The sequence below is a fragment of the Tinamus guttatus genome, unplaced genomic scaffold (assembly GCF_059628265.1).
Source record: "Tinamus guttatus ecotype Peru unplaced genomic scaffold, ASM5962826v1 Tinamus_guttatus_pri_ptg000119l, whole genome shotgun sequence".
NCBI classification, from domain to species: domain Eukaryota; kingdom Metazoa; phylum Chordata; class Aves; order Tinamiformes; family Tinamidae; genus Tinamus; species Tinamus guttatus.
The window spans coordinates 603,080-630,130 of record NW_028288653.1 but is presented as its reverse complement, the minus strand read 5'-3'; the positions used below and the strand labels follow the sequence as shown (position 1 = coordinate 630,130).

General features: G+C 41.4%; 1 protein-coding gene across 5 annotated transcripts in view; it reads right to left on the bottom strand.

Moving 5' to 3' along the window:
* ARPP21 (cAMP regulated phosphoprotein 21) overlaps positions 1-27,051 on the bottom strand; it is a 99,892-nt gene that overhangs the window by 17,313 nt on the left and 55,528 nt on the right. For all 5 annotated transcript variants that reach the window (XM_088521353.1, XM_088521354.1, XM_088521355.1 and 2 more), the window contains one exon: positions 21,312-21,438. In XM_088521353.1, the coding sequence (XP_088377479.1) occupies positions 21,312-21,438 (127 nt within the window). The remainder of the gene's footprint in view (positions 1-21,311; positions 21,439-27,051) is intronic.

Below are 27,051 nucleotides of genomic sequence, written 5' to 3'. Positions count from 1 at the left end.
CATTCCCACAGATGGGATTACTGAATTTAATGCACCTCTGCACTGTCACCGAAGTCTACCTAAAATATCTATTTCCTGCTTATGTAGTTGAGATTGGGTAACAGGCTTTATATTCTTCTATTGGGGCTGCTCAAAGTCAAACCACAAAGCAGCTGCCAGAGAAGTTTTTCCCTGTAAAAATTTACAGCATGCATTTCTGAAGTGGTAGCTGATATGCCTAGCCAATCTGCTGAAAATGTCTGTAGAGCAAAAATTTTTGAAGAGAAAATCACAGGATATGTAAACACACATCTGCACAATATTCTTTAGCAACTAGTGCCTCTTCAAAGAGAAAACCTTGAGAACAAACATTAACTCATGTAATTGAGTAGGACAAATGCAAGTCATACCTTTAGACTATGCCTCATGAGAAAGAACTCAGTCTATAGCTATAAATTTCCCTTACAGGGGAGCCATTGTTCCTTTTCAAGCAATTAGCACAGCTCTTTCAAACTAAAGAAAAAAACAAACAAAAAAACCCCAGAGAAATATAATCCTCACATGTTGGCAAATATATCTGCAGCAAATAAATAATTTTCTAATTATAAAAACTGACTTATTTATAGACTTTGTTTTCCTATTCTGGAATGAACTATTGTAACAATTAAAAGAAAAATACATTTTTTTCATCACAGGAGAAGCCATGGCAAATTACTTCATAAATATTAACTGATAGTTTAGACATGGTCATTAAAAAAAAAAGAGTCATTTTACTGGCTATCCTATAAACAGCATATTCAATGCCAGAACATTCCTGCGAAAGAGGACCTGAGGTGAGACTTGCTGCAGGAAGCTCCTAAGTAACAGCAACAATTTAGCTCATGCTAACAAACACATCTACTGCTTTGGCAGGAGAAGAAAATTTGCAGGATAAGTTTGTGCCTATCCAAAGCTTTTGGTGATATTACCGGGAACTTCCCTGGATGGGAGGCTGAGCTCTTCAATGGAAGCAGTGGCACCGAACATGCTTGGGGCAAGGCGATGGCGGGGCTTGGTCTTTGCCCAGAGAGCGTGTCCCGCTGCTGGGACACGTGGGACTCCCTCTGCCCACCTTTGCCTAAGCCAGGACACCACGTCACGACTCTGACGGTCATTCTGCCACTCACGGTCCCAGCTGTTCCTACGATCCAGTGGGAAAGACTTCCACACTAAAGAATTCATGAAGCTTTGGCCATAACTAACTATTTGTGACTTGCTTGTCTGCAGCTGCCTCCCACCTCTGCATTTCCTTAGTTGTTATTTTAAATTCAGACAACTGATTAGTTCAGTGGATGTTCTGCACAGGTAGCAAATAAGCTCTGCGATGTGGGAAGCCTCCTGCATCTTCCTGCGTGACCTGCTTGCTGCGAAATCTCCATGCCCTCGATCTCTGCATAGCTGCAGCTCTTGCAACATGGCAGAACTCAGGGGGAAATATGTATGAGCTCTAAAACAAAGCACTCCCAAGTGCACAAACTGTTTAAGGGAATGAAAATTAACAAATTAAAAACAAATGGAAAATGTTCTTAAGCCTAATGAATAACAAAAATAATAGTTACAAGTATAAAACAAATCCTATAAAAGTGTGCTTTTCTTTATGGGGTAAGGCAAAGTTTCCACAAACAAACAAACAAACAACAACAAAAAAACAAAAACAAAAAATCAGGGCTGCCCAAATTCATATGATAAAATAAGTTATGATGCATTGCAATTTGCACAAATAGAACTCCAGTATACTATCAAGACTATAAAGCATGAAGATAACATATTGTCCTGGCAAGTGATAAACTGCTCACAGTGACAGCTGTGATTTATTGAAGCAATTCAAATACACTTTGAAAGTGTATTAGCTTCGCCTCTGCCCACAAAGGGCACATTTTAGCAGGGTAGGCCACACCAATGATAAATTACATACCAGCAAGAAGTGAAGGCAATTGGCAAAATCAGATGCCCAAAGGCCCTGAATTACCGTGATAATGTGGTTTTCATGATAATACCTCACATACAATGGCATCTGAGCACCTACAAAAACACATCAAACCTGATTTTATTTATTTATTTATTTTTATTTTTGGAAGATAATATTATGAACATGAGAATAGCCTGGACTCTGCAGTTAAAACTGACATATAAAATGTTTACAAATTGGCTCCAGTACAAGGTTTGGCATGGAAGTTCACAGCTTAGATATCACTTTTTATAACAAAGCTGGAAAAATGCCTTGTTTCCAGCTTGCAGGAACTGAAAAAAGCCAGAAACTCTACCCTCGGATCATTATTTCTGTGAAAGAAGTTACTTGCAGCACTCACTGGTTATGCTAGCTCAACTCTGTAGTAAAAGCCAGGCTCTTCATACAGCTCAAGAAATCAAAATAGCACAGAAAATGTAAAAATACTGAAAAAATAACTTATGATACTTTGGGCTAAGTTTCACTCTCTTGCTCACTGGGGCTAACTCCATAGACTACCTGGACTGCAACACAACTTGTCTCTAGACCCTGCCATGGAGAATCATGCAGACAAATCCTTTCTTTTACCAGAGAAAGTTCAGTAGATCATAAGTGTCTCTAGCTGTTTTGGTGTTCCTATTTTGACACACTAGGAAGTAGATTTCTGGGACTTTACAATCCCTAAGTTAAGAGCAACAGAAAGAAAAAATAATGACTTGGTCATAGCAGTTTCATCTTGCTGCGGATCAAAGGAAGTTTATCAGCACTTATATTGCAATCACCTCTTCTCCATGAGATAAAGCACATTTGACAAAAAATTAGTTTCTGATGAGCATTTTCACTTATATTTAATCCAAAATAGTCCTTTGAGAAATAATAATCAATATCTATTTTATGATACCCCTTACTGTATAACCTGAGAACCTCAGACATACTACACATTTATAGAATGTGTTAATGCAACTTTTTAGAGAAAGTTGGTCATTTCTTGAGTTCATGCCAAAAAGTGCTTGACAATGCAGTTTCTGTACATAGTCTCCATAAGAAAAATGACTAAATGACACTTTTTCTGAAATATCTCTATACACTGATGTTGAAGGAGTCTGTTGCGTAAACTCTTTCCCGAAAGAAGGGAACCTGGAGAAGATGGAAAATCTGCAAAACTTAATAGTTATTCTGATTTTCCTATAGCATATGGGAAAGAAAATCCCAGCAGCTTATTGAACCAGGGCCCTTGTCTATTTTTGTAGCTCTAATTAAATGATTATAGGAAATAAATCTTTTCCTTGAATTGAAATTCTTAGTAGTGCCAGGTATTATATCACTGTGCAGGTTATTTCCTCCATTTATTTACTGCTCTGCAGCACGATTACTCTTTAGAAACATGTGCAGGAACTAAATTGATTATAATTTAAATGTTATTCTTAATAATTTTTTCACTCCTAGCTAATGGAAATATGGATTCAACATTATTTTCAGTTCAATGCAGCATAAAAAGAATTCGTTTAGTATGCTATAATTACGATGATTACAACTGTTTATAAAAGTACAAGGCAGATGCAGAATTATTCAAGTAAGAGAAGAATGGGAGTATATTTGTTTCTTCAGGAACAACAGTATCAAAGCTCTAAATAGGAGTTCTTCCTCCCCTTTCTCTTTTCTATACTCTTCAGATTTGCTATATTTACTGCTTAAATAAAGGAACCTCTTTACAACCCTCAAATTCTGCCTTTACACCAAAAGATCAGAAATCCTCTGCTAAATTTTACCTCTGAGGACGAGGAGAATCCTTCTCTAACTCATCATTTGCATGTGTTTGCAGTCCAAAAATGACAAAATAACCCTTACATCTTTCTAATAATCTGGACACTAAACCTGGTCAGAAACTGCTTATTTCTATTCCTGCCACTACCACTATGCAGAAAACACTTGCTCTGTTCCTTGTTCCTTGGGAAATTTTACTTCTAAAAGGAATCCAAACCTCCTTCCTTTGAAAATACCCTTATCAAGTGTTGCAGTTTGCGTTTTTGTTTTAGGATGTTTCCCCTGGAAAGCAAACTTGGGCATGTAGACACAAACATCATTTGGCCTGAGAAGCCCCATTTTCCCCATTGCTGGCCAGACCACAAATAGGACCTCCTGGGCTATGCTGGCAGGCTCTGCTGCTGTAGCAGAAGCTAATTTTTGCTTACAAACAAGTAAATGCGGCTTCTGGGGCCACTGAGACCTTGTTATTACAGAACAAAATCCAACATCATGCAACCACCAGGAGCAGGTGGGTTTATGCTTTTGTGACTGTGCAAGGAAAAACATAAATGGAGAGCACAACCTAAAGAAAAGCACAGGAGGGATCCTACACTACTGCCCCTCATTCTGCCTCTCCTTCTCCCTTTTTCACTATGTGCCTCAGAAACTCATTAAGCACAAATTGTTTTATTTTTTTCCTTTTACTAGCTGCTCTTTCACACCTAGTCCTAGCTTTACATAATAGCTCTTCACAATTGGCAAGGCCAATGGCAACCAAAACATCTTTCGTTTAATGCTTATATTTTGTTAATAAGAAAGTTGAGCTGCTCCATACATGTCAGGTTCCTTCAGTCTTTAAGAGGAAAACAGTAGCAAGATTACCAGGTCTAAAAGAGTGGTTCTGGAACACTAAGCATAAAAGGTAAATACAGTACCGTATAAAAGCGTGGAGCATTACATCACTTGCTTTTACCACCTAGCAACTTGTTATGTGTCTCTTATCTGTATTACCCTTCAAATGAAAGCAAAGTTCCCCTCTACATTATGTTCAATTTTTCAGTTTCTCTGATGTCGATATAGCAATCTTCTGTAACAAGACGACAAAAGCTTTCCCTTCTTCTTGGGATCGATATCATTGCTCAAGAAAGGATAACTGGTATCTCTTTGTTCAGACTCTATTTTTTCACTTATTGTCAAAATACAATTCTAACTCAACAGATGATAATCTGCTTTTCAGACCAAATGCTGAAGTGGCTGAGGCTGAGGTCCTACATATCCTTTGGATATACATAACCCCCCCCTTTTTTTTCCCCCAAACTCTATGCACCAAAAAGAAATAAAATGGTGCAGGAGGGTCTCTGCAGATGTGCCTGTCCCAAATTTCCACTCATGCCATCTGAAGGGCATACACTCTCCAAGGGTCCTGGCAGTCCAGTCCCACTCTTCTGCAGTATAATCACAGCAGTTTCAATACCAAAAGACCTTCCCTCCTCACAGAGGAGGGAGATAATGGGTGCATAAATTGTAAGAAAAAGCCTGAGGAATAAATCTGGAGCAGATCACACAGACAGCTGTACAGAGACAAGCAGGCTCTGAAATGAAAGTGAAGCATTGAAAAAAGTGAGAAATTTGTTGCTGCCTGGCTACAGCTACATCGCCTTGAGGGGTCACACTGCCAGTTTTTTAAAGCTGGAACATAGGTCAATACATTTGTGTCCATATGGCCCCAGAGAGCACCAGGGTCGCATGGTCCAATACTCAGAAATCAAGAAATAGCAATGGAAAAGTAGCCTCCACCACTTTAATTCCATCAATTTAGGCATATATGAATGAGATGCAGTATTTAATTATATAATAATCACATACACTACAACAGAATTTGCCCTACGTATTGCTAAAGCACCATCTAGCACAATTTCTAGTCTTGTATTTCTATGTGTTGTGAACCACAGTAGGTGGTCTTAAGCACGACAGCTTATACAGATGTAAATCTGTATAATCTCAGCCCGTACACCATGACATACATTCAAGTGCACAGATAAATGGGTGTATACTGCTAGTAGTTTTCTTCAGATGGATTCTTTGCGAACTTTCCTAAAAATCCTGAGGGGGGGGCCAGGTGAGGACAAAAAGTGAATTTCAAAAAAATCAAGACTTGAAATCTTCACCTGCTTTTGCTGGGACACTTAACAGGGATACCTTCACTGAGGACTATCTTGTGAAACATTAGTCTTCTACCCTGAGATGATTTAGTAGTTGAGGCTGCAATTTTTCTCTTGTTTCATCACAGGATGAAGAATGTACCTGTGTCTACCCATTTTCTTCACACTCACAAAAAAGTTCCACATCTGTGTTTTTCTTTTGAAGAATCTTCAGGTTGACACAAAGTATTCTGCTATCACACAGTGACTGCTCTTACTGCCACAAAATTGTTCTCAAGAGGAGAAAAAAAGAAAAAAGGAAAAAAGGAAAAAAAAAAGAAAAAAAAAGAAGTAAAACTGCATAACTTCTTAAACATGCCTGAACTCCTGGAAGTTGGCAATCTCCAACATTCAGGGCAGGAAGAAGCGACAACATTCTTCTCTAAGGATGCCAGTGGCCCATGAGCTATGCTTTTAGTCGCAGGGACTTTTATAAAATGCAAATGTTTAGAGAAAAAAATGTCTGAAAGGGTTAGATTCAGTATCTTCCTACTTCTATTCTTCTTTAGATACCACCAAACTGTAGATAATATTTAGATGGCCACTTCTTATGCAAAGTTAAAAAATCAGCAGTACATTACATCTTGAAAAATCACTTCTAGTATTTTCACTATTCACTAAAATTAAGGCAGCTTCTTATGCAATTCACGGGCATTCTTGGAAAATGTATATAAAGTTATTCCTAATTACAAAAACACAATAAAGCCATGAGAGATGACCTAGATCTAAGGATATGGACAATAAATTGTTCATTTACAACACCATGAGACTATCAAATTATACACAAGATCACCTAACAGCTGGACTTCATCCCAGCAAGTTAGTTGTTTAGATTTGAAGAGAAGTCAACCCTTGCAAGTTAGGAAAACAGTTTTCCAATGAATGACTCCTGTAATGGGCTCACAAACACTCCTCTCTTCCACATCCAGAAAGTCCTGCCTTCCCTGCCAATATCTGTTTCCAAAACCAGGAAACTGTATGGACCTAGAACTGAATAATGAATACTAGGATTAAATACCTAGGAGTATTCTGACTTCCAGGGGTTAAAACAATCATTTCAATCCACAATTGCTAAACATGAAGTGAGATACTCCTCAAGCTATTAAAGCCAAATCTGAAATCAGTCAACAGACGAGCAGATCAAACACCAAACCGCTGCCGGGCGTACGATGGGGCCTTAGCTCCTAGTGCGGCAGGTTTCTCCTTTAAACAAGACATACAAAAATCACGTCAGATCACATCCAAGATAACTAACACCTAGAGATATAAAAATTACTACCGTTTATTAAAGAAAAAGTGATTTATCACTTGTTTCATCTCCAGATTTAATGATTTTGAAAACACTGTACAGACAAGTTATTGATGCTGTAAAATGGATTTGTGACACGAGGTGTTTGACATTCACTTTGGGCCTTAGCGAATTCAGTGTGATTAGGGCTCTTACAGTAACTATCCACCTACTTGCACACTACAATGCTCTGAAAGAAGACAGAGAATACATGAGAAGACTTAAAGTGCTATCAGAGACTGTTTTGGACTACCCACTCTATTTTTGTGTCATTGTTCTTCTCCCCTCATCTCTGCCTTCTTCTCAGCTGACATGAGCTGTCACTCATGGATTGCAACTTTAACCATCTTGCAAGAAATGCAAAATTCAGGATTTCTTTTCAGAACCAATGTCATGCTTGGCAAAGCATCCTGGAGACTTGGTTCTTTCTCCTCTGATTTTCTCAGTTTTCATTTGATGGATATGCTGAGTCTGTTCATTTACAGAGGAAATTCAAGAAGAGAATTCTTGCTGATTAATTACAGTCTGGTTGGAAACAGCAGCATAAGCCATTTTGCCAGTCAATTACAAACAACTCTCTAAGGCAAATCATACTTTCATGGGTCCACACCTGTTTCTCCAATAAATCATATCACTCTATATTTACACAGTGGGCCATATTATAGTGCAAATGAGCTGTCTAACGCATTTCAAATACCACTGTAAACTCATGTTACATACTTATCAGGATTGAGTAGAATGAGGAGAATGAAATCATCAATCTAATTGTGCTGTCCTTCAGGGTTCAAATTGGCTGGAAAATATGAGGATTAGAAAGACACAGCCCTATAACCAACTGCAAACCTGACTACAACTTTTAAAAATCAACAGCTCTGCACTTTCGATTTCTTCCTTATAAAATGACAAATGTACACATCAAAAATGCATATATACAAGCTACACTTCCTTCTTTTACCTTCTGAAACTGAAGCATGCCATGTCACCCTTTGTACCTTTGTAAAACCTTTGTAGCCACTTGTTTTTTCTCCAAATGGCAGAGAGAGAATTGGGAGTGCATCTAATTATGCAATTATGCATTGCATACTTTTTTTTTTTAACATTTTTTAAAACTAATAATCTCTTCCATTTAATTTATAAATGTTTCACTGCTCACTATCAGCACCTGTACAAAATGGATAAAAGCAATCAAATCTTTATTACAGTGACACTTCCACCATGGAAATACAAACATGATCTAAAAGCAGTTCACTGAGGATGTATACAATCCCACTGAAGCCACTAGGACCATGTGAAGACTCATTGCTACATGAAGGCTTTGACCTATGCCTGTTTACACTGCTCTTGCTGTTCAGTGGTTTTTAGGTGTATCACAAGGTCGTATTTCTGGGAAAGAGAGACAAATGATACAAAGAAAAGCAAAATAATATGTACATTACTTTATTTAGGAATGTTTTCTTCCTTAACAAGACCCTGAAAAACAAACTCCCCCCCTCAAATCACCTTCAGAGTTTGCATAAACTTGGGAAATGTTACTGAGTAATTTGTGGAGTCAGAGAGAAACATACTCATGCTGCACAGACACCTGCATTGTACTAAGACTGAAGGCACTTGATCTGCAAGCCAAGAATCACAAATTTTCATTTGTGCTCTAAGTAGATGGAAATAACCCCAAGCTTAGTGCCATTGTGCATTTCCTTCTTTAAACAATGCCTAATACATACCCTGAAATCTCACGTGTGTTCAAACTCATGTATGAGCACAAAATGCCACTATCACAGCTGAAGGAGAAGAGACTCGGTATGATGTCCTTCAGATCCTGATTGATATGGAAGTAGCATCTAGGAAATATGTTGCTCAGTAGTTCTTTTTCCAAAAGAAGAATTAAGGGACAGAAAATGCTACTACCAGAGGGCAGGTCCAAACAAACAACCCCAAAGGAAGCAATTATTTGTATAGTTTGTAGCTAAGCTGTGAAATGTCTTCCCATAAAATGCTGTGGATGGTAAAATCTTACACAGGCTCAAAAATGAACTGAACAGATTTACAGAAGCAAAATCCACTGTGGGCTATTAAATATGAAGGCAAGAAGTATCTCAGCTGCAAGCTGCTCACAGCTGGGAAAATTCTGAAAAAAATGTGACCAAATGCTTGATTGTTCTTACATTTCGCCTAGGCAGCTGCTCCTCTGTCACTGTTGGAAAAAAAAGGCTAGTAGGTCTTTTCTCTCATCCATTATGGCTGTTCTTAACTTATTTGTCAGTCAGTGGAAGCTTATCTTATTTCCTTCTGTATTATTTAGGAAGCAGTCACTACAGGGCAAAAATTATATTTGGCATCCGCTAGCAAGATGCTGGGAGCAGCACAGTGTGGATGCAGGTAGTACCTGCAGCAGCAGAACCCTCCCCAGGGCACTGGCACCTGCTGCCCAGCTTGTGCCTTACACTGATCTGGTTCGTGGTGGAGAGTTGTTCGGTCAAAGATCCAGATGTTTACTGAAAAGTGCAATGCAGAGCACCTCCTACCTTCCAGGAAGTCTATCACTACCTATCACCTAGCATTGGTGAAAGTCAGAAATAAATACTTAAACTTGCAGATCTTCTTAAAGGGGAAATGTAAATGCTTCAGAAGTCCTTTCATTGACCAGTTTCCACTGATTTGGAGAAAAGGCCCAAAGCTGAAGGGAAGTCAGTAATGCTGCTTTGGCATATACAAAGGCACACAGGAGAGCAGTAAGGAACAGTAACATAAACTCTGACTGATAACTAGAATTCCTCAGCTTCCCCAGCATCTTCCTTAACAGCTCATCACAACAGAGCAGAAACTATATATAATGGTGCCCTGAAAACTTTCTGGAAGGCAGCACTGGTGATATGGCGCCCTGCATGAAGAGCAGGATATTCTTTGAAAGGTGTAAGGCATCCATGCACCATAGACGTCACTTTCTCCAACCGTAAATCATATTCAATAAAATGCTTTACATGAGTTATAGCTGAGAGAGCACAATGGCATTTGCCTATGCCAGCAGTGTAATACAAATAGGTAGTTCAGAATGCAGTGATAACTTGGGTATAACAGGTGCTTTGTAAAATCCAGCTGCACTCTTTCTGCACAAATCACAGGCAAATTCATACTTTTCTAGAACAAAGAACATCAAGCAAACCTAATTCAGACTTCCAATTCCTGTATTATATAATTCTATTTCACCAAATTACTTTTGCTTCACATGCAGCTACATTTATAATTATTTATTGCTTGACTCAAGGTTAAGTGAAGGAGCAGCCTCACTGAGATCCTGTTTAAGTCCTTATTTTTCACAATGAGCTGCACAGGAGACAAAAGATTAATTGCTTTGTATTTCTCCAATGGAGACAGAATTAGAATTGCCATCCAATTCGAACTATTAACACAGAAATCATTCTGAAGCAGCACATTGCTTCTTATAATTTAATACATTTCTCCTCTTTTGCTTATTCTATGAAGTGATACTTGGCAACTTGAAAAAAAGAAATTGATTTGTGAAGGTTCCTTTGTTGGTCCAACCTTTGGCACTCCTATAGAGTCGATACTTGATGAAAGGGAGCTCTCAAAAATGACCAAACTGAAAATTCAATAATGTTAAGCAGATGCTCTTGAAGACATTCTGTTTTATCAGCATGCTACTTGGAAGCCCTGAGGACAGTGGTGAAGCATATAATAAATTGTTTTGATAACACAAACTGACAAAAAAGAGCAAAGGTGCACACATAGCCTAAATATTTGCTGGTTCAGATACGGCTGTTTTAAGTAATGCCCTACGGCTAAGATGTTTCAGAGAGAGGCTTTATTTTAAGGTAATTTGTGTTGCCTGATACATTTAGAACTGGATTTAGGACCAAGGAGAGACACAGATAGATGCACAGACAGACAGACGGATGGCCTAAATATTTGCGTGCTCAGAAATGTCTGCTCTCTTTAAGGAATACCATTCTCTGGGCTACGCTGTTTCAGAGAGATGTTTCATTTTAAGGTAATTTTCATTGCCAAGTCATTTAAAACTGGATGGAACCAAACACAGACAACAGAACGCTCACCGCCTTCTGCACTAAGACTCATCACATCTAAGAAATGTTCACCTGAGACTCAATCCTGCCATGCTGCTGTAAAAGCTCAGCCTTCACACTTTGCACTTGGTAATTGTGGCAAGCCCATAAGGAAATGGGAAGCAACATCTAGAAGACTTCTGTTATCTGGAAAGACTCCACTACTTATTATGGTTATGGGCTTTCATTGCATAAGCAAATATAAAGAAAAACAAAAATCAGGGTTCTGAGAAACTGAAACCCATTCTCCAATATGAATTATTCCAAAGAGCAATATGTAGGAAAACAGATGATGTTGCATATACGATCCCAAAAGCTACTAATCATTTTCTGTGCTCAGCAGGAGCTTCAGGTGGTCAAAACTTTAGAGGAGACATGACAAGCTGAAAGGCTGGAATGGGAAGAGGGAAGCAAGCCCAGACTTAACTGCAGGAGGATTTTCTGGGAAGTAGAAGACTATGAAACAGCTGCAAATTATTTTACAACTACTATATGAGCAATGGCCTGCAGAGTTTGAAGAAGCATTTTGGGGAGTGAATGAGTGAACAGCTACCATGGCAAAAGCAGTTATTTTCTTTCTCTGACTTATCCAAATCTTTTCAAGAGTGTTTCAGAGATGGACAACAGCCCTAAAGGGACCACCACGGTGCCTACCTTAGTCCTGGATGGAAGCTCTGTGCCGTGCCCCAGAGGAAAAAAAAAAAAAAAAAAATCCTTTCCATATATACACGCACACACACACACACAGTGTCTGCACATAAACAGAAGCAAAAACAGAAGTTCTGAATCTGAATCTCTATTTAGCTCAGGCTGTGTTAGTTCTGGAGTAAATTAAGGTAAAATGACTTGCATTTATGGCTAGGTCTCAAGACTGTCAGCAAAGGCTGAGTAAAGAATCATCACTTTCCATTCTCAATCCACATCCTATTAGCCACGAGGGAATCCTCACCAGAGCCTGCAGCAAGACAACCTGTGTTTATCCTTATCGTTCATAATGATAAATGCCAGCGATACCCGCTGGAAGTGAAACCTCAGCGGGGCCTATGCATCACTAGCAATAACAGAAATAATCAAGCTGTTGTTAAAACCAGACACTCAGACAGCAAACTCAATTTTTTTGTTTTGTGTCCAATAACAGTGACAGCTCCCAGACACCATGCATTGCAATTAGCTCATGCTGAAGGAATGCGATCTGCTCCGGTGCGTAATGAGCAAACTGCAAGGGAGACCTGGTCCTCGGGAAGAGGGAAAGAACTCTTTGGAGAGGTTTGAGAGATCCCTGCTTGTTGCCAAGGAAACCTGTTCCTTTGTTTGGGAATATTCTGAAAGGCTGCCTCATTTGGCAGAAAAGCCTTAGATTTCCTGCCTTTTGCAAACACGCAAAATTCAGTGTTGTCAGATCAAAATGAAAATGCCACTACATTCGGTTTAGGCAAACACAGCAACTGACCACTACAAAGGTGGAACAAAATTCAAGCAAATGCCTTTGAGGTTTGTTTGTGGCAGGAAAGGAGCTCCTCTGCACAATGAACCCGGACTGTAGCCTTCCAGTCAGCTCATGAGCACACACATTTCTTCTGCAGTATCCAAATAAATGTTCTATTAATTTTACAATTTCAAAATGTGCTTATATTCTCAAATCTTTGACTCAGAGCAAACATAAGGCAAAAGCCTCCCCTCCTCTCTGCACTGTGGATTGCTGGTGCACATTTTGAGCATTTCTTTGATTATTAAGCTAGACCCTAAAGTCTGGCTAAAATTTTCCATGCCCTTATATACTCTCATCCATGCAAATTTCTACAGTAAACTGAGCACTATTGTGCATAAGCCTGTTACAAGCAGCAGGGCTGTAACAGTGCTGGAGATCTGATCCTCTGCCATCCACAGTAGCCCTTCTGCCATTTCTGCTGATTGTGGCCCTCCACTAGTCCTAGCAATGGGAAGGAGGGTTTTGAGAAGAAAAGAATAAAATGAAAATGGTTGTTGCTCTAAAGGGCTTACAACATAAACCTCTCAATTATTCAGTGCTGGAAAATTCCACTGAAAGAGGTTGGAGCATTGATCCAATAGAGAATTAGCAATAGAGATGATGCACCACTATTTTGGTAAAGAGGAGACAGAAATAACAACGATTCTCTATAGACATAGCTTTACACCTCAAAGTGTTCCCTTCTTCTTAGTGGGGTCTCTGCAATTTTTGCAAGGGATATTTTAAAATCCTATCCCATGCACAGTGCTGTTGGAAATGCTTCTCTGCTTATTCATGTACATTAACTGACATGAGATTAACACGTTCATTCATTTAAAAATATTCTACTGTGAAATACTAGAAATACTGTCAGGAATAATGTAGATTGTAATTGGTACTAGAGAAACTGAAAGCTTAAGAAAAAAAAAATCCCCCCCCCAACACCAAAATGCCTCTCTTAAGGCTATACCAGTGTTATTTTTGGATTTCTTTTTTTGTCCCCCCGCCCCCAACTCAACATACGCTCTCTCCTGGTACGAATGCTCATAATTCAACTAACCACTTGAAAAAGAATAAAGCCTTTCAATAAAAGTGATTTTGCTTCTTAATTTTCAAAAGGAAGTATGCTGTGAGGCATGCAGTGGTACTAATTTTGCTATTAATTTAAATTACAGATATTCTGTAAGGTTGAACACTTGTTGAATATTGGTGCAGTATTTTTTCATAATATGAGAAGGACAGTATGATATAGTGCTTTGTAAGACCAGAAATTTCAGCTTCTAAGCTCCAGTCCTGGCCCTCCCATGGAGTGGCTGGAAAGTCTTCAGTGCAATATTCCTTTTATTAGCCTCCTGCTGCTCCCTAGAGCCCGAAAAAGTCTACTGCTTGAAGTCTAATTCTACAAAAGGCCCCACTGCCATAATACCAAGCCTTTCTGTTCCTTCTAGATGTTTGGTTCTTGACTGAAACTCAAAAATCTGAGCCAATATGAGACTCCTCCTGCAGTCGCAGGGGAACAAAATCCTGAAAGAGTGAAAGATGAGGCAGCAGACTGCCCACTGGTGAGCTGGTAGAAAAACCCTGAGGAGATGCATAGATTTTGGAATTCAGCTTAATTGCACATTGTATAAAACAGTGAGATATGATATAGAAAGCTTGAAACTTGAAGGAAAAAAAGAAGAAAAGCCACCAAGTATCACCAGAACTAAGCCATTTTTTTTTGCTTTTTGCACTTCTTTTTGGCTCAGTTAAATCTGAATTCCTTCAGAATCAGCCTGGTGATCATTTCTCAGGCAGCAAACAACATGGGATAAGACCTTCTTGGCTCAAAGCACCCAGGCTTCTGGGAACATCATGGGTACATCTAAACTGTAATCAAATAATAAAATTATGTTAAAAAAAGGAAGGCTCCTCCTTTTCTTGCAGTTGTGATTTAAGAAAAAGCAGGACAAGTCTGGAGTCCAATCCCCTAGGTTTGCTGTTGATATTTCCATAATACACCTGTCAGAACAAATCTCCAAGGCAGCTAGCAGGAGGAGTGCTTAGTTCTGGATTACAGATGGTCTTAGTCTAAGATATTCAGTGCTGTCAAAATGGAAGCATTTGAGGGACAGTCAGAAATGGAGCTTTCAGTTTCTGGGCAGCTTAAACATAAAATACTGAGATGAAAACAAGTAATATCTGTGTGGATCACATCAAGATCACAATTTTGGATTTAGTTCTCCAATTGCTATTTTTTTTTCTTTTTTGATCAAGCTCTACCAATTCATTAAGTGCTTTGAAGTTTCAAAATATTACATTAATATTAATGAATGCTGCACTACATCTAGGTGACTAAAACGGTAGGGCTCTGTCCATCCCATTTCTTTCAAAATATTTAAAAATAGGAGAGACAGCTCCTGGGGTGTTTAAGGAGAAGCAGTATCTGCTGGGGAAAAAAAAAAAAAAAGAAAAAAAAAGAAATATCATTTATGATTCTGATTATCAAGCATAGATGGGCACCTAAAGTTCAAATCTGTTTCAATAGTGCAGTTGGTAATTTCTGCTGGAGAACTAATTTCTTTTTAGATAATTAGATACTTACAGCATTGAAAATGTTTTTGTTTATGTAAGCACAAAAAATATAGATGGAATTAGGCAAATAAATCTATCACAGGGCAGGGGATCTTGTCAGGCTACTAATTAAGGTAGAAAGCCACATTCGTTCTTTTCTAGTTCCTATTACGATCATGATAGTGAACCATTTTTTTTTTTTTTAAATGCTGCATACTTCCCTTCCCCCAATCCTTTTTTCCTCTCAATATCAGTTTATAGTGACAAATGCTTTCAGGAGGCAAAGAGGATGAAAGAGATTTGAAGATAACACTCATCAATTATGCTGACACCTAAATGATTAAATTAGGCAAAAAAACAGTATTTCATTGTCAATTTGACTCTGATTTCTTGTTAAACAAATTTATGGACTCTATTAAGGTACATTTTGTCTTTGCTTAGAATCTGTTTCAGAGACACATTACAGAGACAGTTATCTCTTTTTCCTTCCTGGAAGCTGTAAAAGCTAATAATGAAGTATTCCATCAGAAAATTTACCCTTCCTCTGAGACAAACATTTGCTGTTTATGCAATATCCATGTACACTTATTATGCAATGACTCATTAAATCTAGTGTTCAGATAAATACTTTCCTCACATAGCTACATTGACAAAGGTGCTACTGTACACAACTGTTCTACTTTTTGCTAAAAGTAAAGATTTCCCATGCAATCTGAGCATTCTAGTACTATCCGAACACTGAAATAAATCATAATGGCAACACTTGCTGGTTCCCAAATGTATCAAAAATCCTAAAATCATTACATTTCACTGCTGAAATTGCAGGCCATCCAGTTAGGCCCAGTACTATCTTAATCTCTCTGTGTATATTTCCAAGCAAACCTGTGCCTGGAAGATATTTCAGCTAAACATTATACGTCTTAGCTTTAATTTTCTCAAAAGGTTATCTTAATTTCTGACATAAAACAATACTATAAAAATATTTTTCTTCTTAGAACTCTATGATAAACCAAGTTAACTGCCTTTTAGAATCTAAACATTATTTTAGCCATAAAATTTCTGATGCGCTCTGAAATTATCTGGAACATGTGAAATGGACATATATAAATGAATCAAAGTAGAAAATTCATTCAGCTTGTTACACTTTCTTCACTGTGAATGCCAATAAGAGCAGTTACGTATCCCAAACTAACACTCATGTACTTAATCCAGCTCCTGTTTAGGAAAAACTTAAAAATCCTCTAAGCACAACACTATTATTATGAAAACAAATACAGACATGCAGGTATAAAATAGCCCATTTCTTCCACTGAGGTAAGATACAAATCATTACTCATTTCTCATCAATATATGTCTTTTTTTTTTCCTCTCCTCTGAAACACAATAACTAGGATCAAAAGCTTTCAAACTATCAACACAGAGATAACTACTGAAGAATAAAATACTCGCTGATAATGTTAGAAGTGCAATTTATAGAGTGTTGTTAGATGAGAATAGAGAAATCACATTTAATTTTGTGTGGTTATGAAAGCAGACATTCCATAGTATTTTATGTACCGTCTACTATATTGTGCAGAAATGAATAATAGCAACTCACTCAAATAGTTTGGAAAAATGAGCATATAATTTTTGGGAACAGCCACCTGAAAACATCCTAGCTCACCTAAAATGTGCTCAGCATGCCCTGGGTGATAGCTGTACTCTTGGCCTGGCCCCCCTCAGGCAAAAACCTTGACAAAAACCAGTATCAGACACCAGCCCACTGCAGAAGGGGTGGGTCATAAGGAAGAGCAACAGTGATAAGTATCTGAGTGAAAGTGAAGTATTCCTGTGGGTAGACTGTACTACAACTCCATCAAATACCGTATTTTGGCTTGGTTCTGAATATAAGCAAAAGTAATTCAAATGGCAAAGATATCTGCAAATCTCCAGAGCCAACCTTTTTTGTAATAGACAGAAGCCAGAAATGGGTCACTCGCATTCTCTTCTTGTACAAGCTAGCTCTCAAAAATAAACAAACACAAAAGTTCCCATCCTTCTCTCCAAATGATTTATTGCTGTCAGACTCTAATCTAATTCGAGGTGAGCTCATCTTTTTTTTTTTTCTCTGCCTGGAGCCATTTTAACTTAATATTGCTTTCTTTCCAGAACCATGAGAGAATACAGACTCCCATGGCCATTAGAGATGCTCTACTGACATTTTACTTTAGCTCTTTGCTGCAAAGTCATCAATATTGTTCCATTCATGAAGAGACCTTTTCTAAGAAAAATGAAAACAAATCGCTGGCATTACATCAAACTTTGACCTCTGCAGCCCGAAGTGGGAAAACTCCAAAATCTAAGCTTCTTGCTGGACCTCTCAAAGCTTCCAAAAACTCCACCGAGCAGGCAAACTTCCTTATTTTAATAGAGCATTTTCTGAGCTCTAGGCTTGCACTGCCTGCCTCTTGATCGTGCTGCACTGGCTGTTCTGCGGGAGGCACCGACACTCGGATCCCATGCGCTGGCCTGTGCTGCAGCTGCTGTGCTCGGAGGTGGCAGTGTCAGTAGGTCTTCAGAGAAATAATTTCAAAGATCATCTTTGCACCTCATTCTCATCCATTCCCTGTTCCCCAGTCCCAGTTTTCTTGGCCTTGCTCTATTCTGCTGTCGCTATTCTACTTTATGTCTTTATTTTCTTGTCCCTAGTTACCCACAGCTCATGCTCATGCCGCTTATGTGCTATTCTGAAGCTTGGTGCCCAAGTCTGCGTTGGGAGAGAAATTGCAGTTTGAAATATTAGCTTTTTCATCGCTATTTTCCACTCAGATACAAATTTCTGAAAACGTTTGAGAGAGATTTGTAGCCTGATTTCTGAAGGGAAGATTTGTCTGATTACACTGCCAGATTTCTTCAAATAACCAAACTTCAAAACAACTTCTGAGCTGGTTGTCTAATTTCTGTCGAGTCTGATGGAGAGATGGAAGCTGCAAAGATCTGATGTTTCTAAAGCTTTGTGAAAATCAGCAACTTAAAAGAGGAAAGATGCACCCCAGTTCATTTCCCGCACAGTCAGAAGGCTGACGCACGAGCTAACAGTTATTTGCTCTGTTTAGCCTGCTGCTAAGCAATCAACGGCAATGCCAAAATGCTGTCTCCTGCTCCATGAGTGGGCATGGGAGGCAGCTGAGAGCATGCGAGAAAAATGGAGCCCGAAGAGAGGCAGATTTTGCAGGTGGGCTGATGCCACAGGGCTCATGCAGAGCATACGCCTGGTGGGAGGCCATTGAGAGTGTGTGAAGGGAAGAAAAACAGATGCATCAACGCAGGACACTGAAACACCTAAAGCCAGGCTGACACTGTTGAGTGAATAATTTGTTTTCTTGGAGTCTTGGTGCGCTCAATAAACTCTGTGCAGTAAATCTATAGCATAAATAATATGCTTTTTTATTTTTTATCTCTTATTTTAGCATAAATTGCATGACATTTGAAAAATCTTATTACTTTCCAAATGCCAAGGGATACAATGGAACATAACCAATTAGAATAATCAGTCCATACCCTTTCAGTGACTGATTCTGAGCACAAATATCACTGAAAGCACTAATAGACCCAAGGTAACCTGACACTTTCTAACACTTTTAGACACTGGAGTCAATAACATGACAAGTATCTGTATTGCTTCAGCTAAAACAGACTAGCAAATACTTTGGTTTACCTTCACGGCCTCTAGTCAAAATTATAAGGTAGGTGCTTACTAGCAGAAATCAAGAGAAAGCCACCCTCAAAACACAGAATGAAAATTTCATCCCTGCTTTTATGAGAATGGAGCTTCTGTTAGCCAAAGTCATCTTAATTCCAGGAAGAGTTTTAACTTCCCAACATCTTTCTGTCCCGCGCCTGCCTGAAGATTCATAACTAAGATTCACAGAGGAATCGTAAGGTAGCCTACCCTCATGATTTCACCCTTAAGTTTTCTCACTTACAGAAGATATCTGTAGGAAATTCCAAGCTTTTCTTGTATCTTCTTGGCACACCTATTACATGCTCATAGAAATGACCATGTAAGAAAGGTGCATCTGAGTCTATAGTGACAAGCCAGCTTGAAGAATTTGCTCTTAGTCAAGTCCTAAGATTGGAAAATAGCTACTCACCACAACAGGAAGCCTAAACTGTGGTCACAATGTTTTCATTTTTAAGTAAGAGATAAAAATATTGTTTCCAACCAAGAAGCAAGCTGAAAGAACAAAATCCAATCAAAGACTGATGCTCTACAGATTTTAGACAAATTCCCTAAGTCACATTTTCTAGACATTTAAGAAAAAGAGTGCAAAAAAGATAGAAACAAAATTAATATTTTTATCTCTGTGTTGGCTGTACTAAAACATAATGGCTACTGAACTACAGTACATCTTTATAACTAGGATTTCCTTGAGATCAAATAGCTGAATTATCTCCAGAAACATTGCCCAAGTATTTCAGGATGTCTCCTGTGCACTTTGTTTACCATAATTTCCACATTATGGATGTACCATTAAGCTGATAAATATGATTTTATAGTAGCACAGTAGATCCAGATAATGTCATATAATTTGATTTGCACTTAGGTTTAAAGATCCGCTATATACAGATAATAAATATGGTACCAGACTGTCAGACAGGATAAATTAAAAGAGACAAGTGACCTTTGTGCAGTACTTCATCTCTCTCTCTCTCTCCCAGGAACGCATAAATACGAAGTTATGAAATCAGACACAGGTAGCCACCATCAATACTAAGAAAGCAACCCCGATTTTATTATAACATATAACAGCTTATATATATATATGTGTATATATATATGTGTGTGTATATATATATATATGTAAATGATAGGATATAGCTATGTTTGCTCTGTCTTTGTTTTGCTGAATGCTTGAGAGAGCATGAACAAAACTGCATGCAGTCACATTACAGAGACAGGGTGAGGGGCTGGATGACCCTGCAGGTCCTGTTCACGTCTCGTGTCTGTGCTCTTGACTTGCATCTAAAAAGGTTTGTGAACCATTGCCTTTGCAGAGAAACTGCTTTCCCATTCCAAAGAGCATCTGGCAAGCCCAGCAATAACTGACAGAAAGATGAAAGCTTCAGCTGACCTGGCATGTTTGTAATTGTAAACCCTACGGGGGAACAACCTCTCCTCTTGGAGTTGCCATCTATCCATCTGAGACGCCGTATGAGGAAAGACATGCACTGAAGAGACAGACAATCAACGATGTAAACACACACCACTCTCCTGATCTGGAAAAGCTCTTTATTCATTTGAGATGCGAGGAGCTTTTCGCGTGCACAGCCCCCAGCCCAGCCCACATCGGTCCATCTCTGCCCACGCGTCCCTTACTGCGTGCCCATCGAGAGTGACGTGACACAGCAGGAAAAGAGACCGGTTCACTGTGAGACCTGCTACTCACTCTCTTACAGTGTAACGGCCCCCCTTCCAGCTGCCCATCGCTGCAGGGAGCAAGTCCAGCCAGGGGGTGCTCCAACCACCTCCCCACGCAGTGCAATCGCCAGCACTCACTTGGACAGAAAAGGAGGAGCTCTTCACCAGGAATGTCACTAAGGTGAAGGCATGGTTCTGCATCACTGCTAACCCTTCAGCTGTGTAATATCAAAATGTTTCCACCACTGATTTCTTGGTTTACAAATGTTTAGGGAGTTTACTTGGTGAAGGACATTACAACTGTTGGCTTTAATGTGACATACGGGTGCTCACACTAGATCTCTACGTGACCTAACATTTTGGAGCACTGACACAGTGAGTACACCACCCTGTGTACAAAACCACAGCGGTGAAGAACGTTACCTCCATTTTTCCACAGCTTGACATCTCCAAGCATGGGGCTTGTTGGTTTACAGCTGTCAACATATTTTAGATCAAAAAACTATCTTTCTCCTTCACTGTTCAAGCTCAAAATTAAAACACAACCAAAAGGTTTCATCAGCAAAGGCAATGTAAGCAGTTAAAGAAATAAGTAGCAGATGGAAATACCTGCTTGCTGTGCAGTCTGTGGTATTTGTTGACTCCGCTGCGCACTGTACTGAACTGAGGCAATGGGTCTGTACTGCTGAGTTGTTGAGGTAGGGTACTGACCAGATGTGTAATAATACACTGGCATCTGTAGAGAGAGACAACATCAACTAACTACATGCTCTAAAACCAAAAGACTTATTAAAGAGAGAAAGCAGCAAAGCAGGAGTAAAGCTAAAGAAAAAAAAAGATGGAATATGAATGCTTATATACCTGTAAGAAGCTATTTCTAAATTCTCACTTTACTGTACAGATACATCTTTACATGAACATTGCCCCATCTCTAAAAAAAGTAGTCATCTTTTGGCAGGAGCTGAAGGTAGACATTGAGTCAGTAAGTTTTGTTAGATGGATGTTTTTCCCTTATTATTAATAATTATTATTACTATAGAACAGTATGTACTGCACCACCTTATCACATATGTGAATATAGAAGTTTGAGGGTGACTGAAACTAAGAATTCTTCCTGTATATGCTGCATCACCATTACTGAGACATTTAAGCTAAAGAGATTTCAACTGACCCTTAGCAAGTTCAAAGCTCTCAAAATTTTTCATTTTCAGCTGCAGTGATTCTGCAGGCAGCTGATATAGTTTGGCAGCATATGGTATCAGCAAACTGTAGAGGGACACGGTTAAAATAATGTTTTTTAAGAATGTTGCTCTGTCAGCAGGTCCTAAATCAGTCAGCATTCCTTTATAAATAATACAATGATATTTTTCTTCATGGGTAGGACAAAATCATATAAAATGCTTTTGTTCTATTTGATTACCCAAAAAAGAAAGTCTTAGTGAATTAAAGGTAACTGCAACTATTTGTATGCAAGCACAACATTGAGAAACATTTGAAATTCTCCTATACAGAGCATCAGGTAGACATGGGTATAAAAACCAAGTGAGAAAACTGTATGGAAGGTGATTTTGCTAAATAGAAGACTAATGAAGTTGAGGAATGAAGGATCAGAATCAACAAAACCAGAATGCCCATAAAGTGAAAGTCCCACAAAGACTAAGAAATATCACTCAGTACCAGCTGTCAGTCAAGAGGTTGAATATCCATTTATTATTCAAGGCCTATCAATCTCCCCTTAAAATGATGCAAATCTTTTTTTTTTTTTTTTTCCCCTCCAGATTCAAACACAGAGCAGAAAGATAATGTTTTGATTGGAAAATGTTTTAAAATATCCCCTTCCAGACAATACCTTTATGGCTCATATAAAGCACACAAAAAGAATGATAAGTAGTTTGTTTCCAAAGACAGAAAAGTTGTTAAGAAAGTTTACTCAGAAATTTAGGGTGTAAAACTATGGTTTAAATATCACTGTAATATAAAAGAGGAATTGGGTAAATTTAGTGACATAAACTGACCCTGTGTAAAGCTGACTGCAACAGGGTTTTCTATCAAGGTGGCTCAAAAACCAGAGGCCTAAAAGAGGTGAGAGGGTTCAGCCTAAGTGAATTCAAAGAAAATAGCTGATCCTATCTTGGAGCAGGAGAACAGACTAGACTCTTTCTCTAGTATTATCTATCTAGTATTTCTCTAGTATTATCTGATCTCGAAGGGCAGGGCTCTGGAGCGGACGCTCGTCCCGGAGCTCCTTGTCTAGAGGCGAACAACAGAGCGAGAGGCAGCCCCAGCGCCGACCCCCGTGCGGGCAGTGCTGAGCTCCCGGCCAGAGGCGGCTCTGACTCAGCGCGGGCGGAGCCGGCAGGGCAGGCGGGAATTTAAAAGCTGCCCCCAGGGAGCGCGAGCGACCAGGAGCGCGGCGAACAGAGCGTGGCGCGGCAGTTAGCGCGGCAGTTAGCGCGGCAGTTAGCGCAGGCAGGAGGTGCGGGCAGGGGTCAGGGAGTAAGGGTCAGGTAAAGACATGGTCTCCACTCGGCAGAGAGCTTCCGCCAGGAAGACTGTGGCGACCCAGACTGAACCGCCACAGAAACATGCAGCGGTCCAGGCTTCTGGCTGCGGGGAATGCCTGGGCCTCTCCATGTTACCGGGGAGTGGCGAAAGCACAGCCTGCCTTAGGTGTGAGCAGGTGGATGACCTGCTCAGCCTGGTGGCGGAGCTAAAGGAGGAGGTAGAAAGGCTGAGGGCCATCAGGGAATGCGAAAGGGAAATCGACTGGTGGAGCTGCATCCTGCAGTCTTCCCAGGGAAGCAACCCTCAGAACTCCCCAATTCAGTCAGAAAGTCCAGTGCCCTCTTGCCCTAGGGTAGAGGGGGTGGACTTAACAGTTTCCAGGGACGACCAACAATGGAAACGGGTCCCCACTCGAGGTGGCAGAAGATCCCCTCCACAGCCCACCTCACCTCCACCGGTGACCACGTTCAACAGGTACGAGGCCCTGGAACATGTGAATCAGATAGAGGAGGCCTTGAACCAAGACCTGTCTAAGGGGATCTCTACAGAGGGGCAGTCTAATCCAAGCAGCAAGGCTGCTCCCCCTAAAGTGAGAAGGAGCACCCGGAAGAAGCGGCGGGTGATCGTCGTGGGTGACTCCACGCTGCAGGGCACGGAGGCACCGATATGTAGACCGGACCCCTCATCCAGAGAGGTGTGCTGCTTGCCTGGGGCCAAAATAAAGGATATCACAGAAAGACTCCCAAGAATAGTTCAGGAGTCGGACTATTATCCTCTACTATTGATTCATGTGGGTGCTAATGATGCCATGGGGAAAATGAGGGACGTCAAGCAAGACTTCAGAGCCCTAGGGATGGCCATCAAAGGTACAGGTGCCCAGGTGGTGTTCTCCTCCATTCTGCCAACGAGGGGAATGGACTCAAGGAGGAGAAGGCGAATATGGCAGCTAAACAACTGGCTGCGCCGCTGGACCTGGCAACAGGGTTTCGGCTTCTACGACCATGGGTCTCTGTTTGATGACCAACAGCTAGTGGGGAACGATGGTACTCATCTTAGCAAGAGGGGCACACGTCTCTTTGCAAAAAGGCTGGCCAACCTGGTTAGGAGGGCTTTAAACTAGGCAAGAAGGGGGAAGGGGAGTGGCACACTGACGCGGCAAGCGGTACCGCACAGCCCAGGTCAGATGGCGGCCAGCGGGAGTATGGTAGTGGGGAAGTGAGGATAGGAAATGATCACGGAGGGTCCTCTTTCACCCCTCCTGGGAAACCTGTGGCCTCTGTTGCTTCCCTGAAATGCCTGTATACCAATGCACGAAGCATGGGGAATAAGCAGGATGAACTGGAGATCTGTGTGCGGTCCCAGCGTCATGATCTCATCGGAATCACAGAGACGTGGTGGGATAGCTCGCACGACTGGAGCGCTGCCATGGAAGGCTATGTGCTCTTTAGGAAGGACAGGCTGGGAAGGCGAGGTGGTGGAGTTGCTCTTTATGTGAGAGAGCAACTGGAATGCATGGAGCTCAACCTGGGAGTCGAGGATGAGCGAGTTGAGAGCTTGTGGGTAAGGATTAGAGGGCAGGCTAATGTGGGAGACACTGTGGTGGGTGTCTGCTACCGGCCACCTGACCAGGACGAGGAGGTTGATGAGGCCTTCTATAGGCAGCTGGATGTTGCCTCACGGTCACAGGCCCTGGTTCTCATGGGGGACTTCAACTACCCCGACATCAACTGGGAGGACAACACAGCCAGGCATAAGCAGTCCTGGAGGTTCCTGCAGAGCGTCGACGATAACTTTTTGACGCAGGTTGTGGAGGAGCCGACGAGGAGAGGTGGGCTACTGGACCTCGTGCTATCAAATAGGGAGGGCCTAGTAGGAGATGTGAAGGTGGGGGGTAGCCTCGGCTGCAGTGACCATGAGTTGGTGGAGTTCAGGATTCAACGAGGAGGAGGCAGGGCTGTAAGTAGCCTTGCGACGATGGACTTCAGGAGGGCCAACTTTAGCCTCTTCAGAGACCTCCTCGGTAGAATCCCATGGGCTAGTGCTCTAGAAGGCAGGGGGGCCCAAGAGAGCTGGTTAGTTTTCAAGCGGCACTTCCTCCACGCCCAGCAGCAGTGCATCCCTGTGTGTAGGAAGGGAGGCAGAGGGGGCAGGCGACCTGCGTGGAGGAGCAGGGAGCTTGTGGCAATGCTCAAGCAGAAGGCAGCGGTATACAGAATGTGGAAAAAAGGACAGGCCCCCTGGGAGAAATACAGGAACGTAGTCAGGGAGTGCAGAGATGCGACAAGGAAAGCTAAGGCACGTCTGGAAGGCAAGCTGGCAAGGGACGTTAAAAATAACAAAAAAAAATTCTTCAAATACATTAACAGCAAAAGGAAGATCAGGGAGAACGTGGGTCCGCTGGAGGACGGGATGGGCACCTTGGTTACAAATAACACAGAAAAAGCAGAGTTGCTCAATGCCTTCTTTGCTTCGGTGTTTACCAAGGGCAGCCCTTTAGAGCCCCAGGCCCTAGAGGCAAGAGAAGAAGCGGGTGGAGAGGAAGACTTGCCCTGGGTAGAGGAAGATTGGGTCAGAGAGCACCTAAGGAACCTCGATACCCACAAATCCATGGGCCCTGATGGGATGCACCCCAGAGTGCTGCGGGAGCTGGCAGATGCCATAGCTAAGCCGCTCTCCATCATCTTTGAAAGATCCTGGAGAACGGGGGAGGTGCCGGAAGACTGGAAGAAGGCCAATGTCACGCCAGTCTTCAAAAAAGGCAAGAAGGAGGACCCAGGCAACTACAGGCCAGTCAGCCTCACCTCCGTCCCCGGAAAAGTGATGGAACGGCTCATACTGGCCGTTGTCTCCAGGCACATGGAGGACAAGAAGGTGCTCAAGAGTAGTCAGCATGGATTCACCAAGGGAAAATCTTGCCTGACTAACCTGATAGCCTTCTATGATGAAATGACCGGCTGGATAGACGAGGGGAGAGCGGTGGATGTCGTCTATCTCGACTTCACCAAGGCTTTTGACACCGTCCCTCACAACATCCTCCTGGGCAAGCTCCGGAAGTGTGGGATAGATGAGTGGACAGTGAGATGGATTAGGAACTGGCTGGATGGCAGGGCCCAGAGAGTGGTGATCAGCGGTGCAGAGTCTAGTTGGAGGCCTGTGGCTAGTGGGGTCCCCCAGGGGTCAGTCCTTGGTCCAGTCCTGTTCAATTTATTCATCAATGACCTGGATGAAGGCACAGAGTGCTCCCTCAGCAAGTTTGCTGATGATACCAAACTGGGAGGAGTAGCCGATACCCCAGAGGGCTGTGCTGCCATCCAGAGGGACCTGGACAGACTGGACAACTGGGCGGTGAAAAACCTCATGCAGTTCAACAAGGCCAAGTGCAAGGTCCTGCACCTGGGGAGGAATAACCCCAGACACCAGTACAGGCTGGGGACTGAGCTTGTGGAGAGCAGCTCTGCGGAGAAAGACCTGGGTGTCATGGTGGACGACAAGTTGACCATGAGGCAGCAGTGTGCCCTCGTGGCCAAAAAGGCCAATGGGATCCTGGGCTGCATTAAGAAGAGCATCTCTAGCAGGTCGAGGGAGGTGATCCTGCCCCTCTACTCAGCCCTGGTGAGGCCGCATCTGGAGTACTGTGTCCAGTTCTGGGCTCCACAGTACAAGAGGGATGTGGAGCTGCTGGAGAGAGTCCAGCGCAGGGCCACAAGGATGATCAGGGGCCTGGAACATCTGCCCTATGAGGAGAGACTGAGGGAGCTGGGCCTGTTCAGCCTGGAGAAGAGAAGGCTGAGAGGGGATCTAATCAGTGTATATAAATACCTCAAGGGAGGGAGTGCAGAGGACG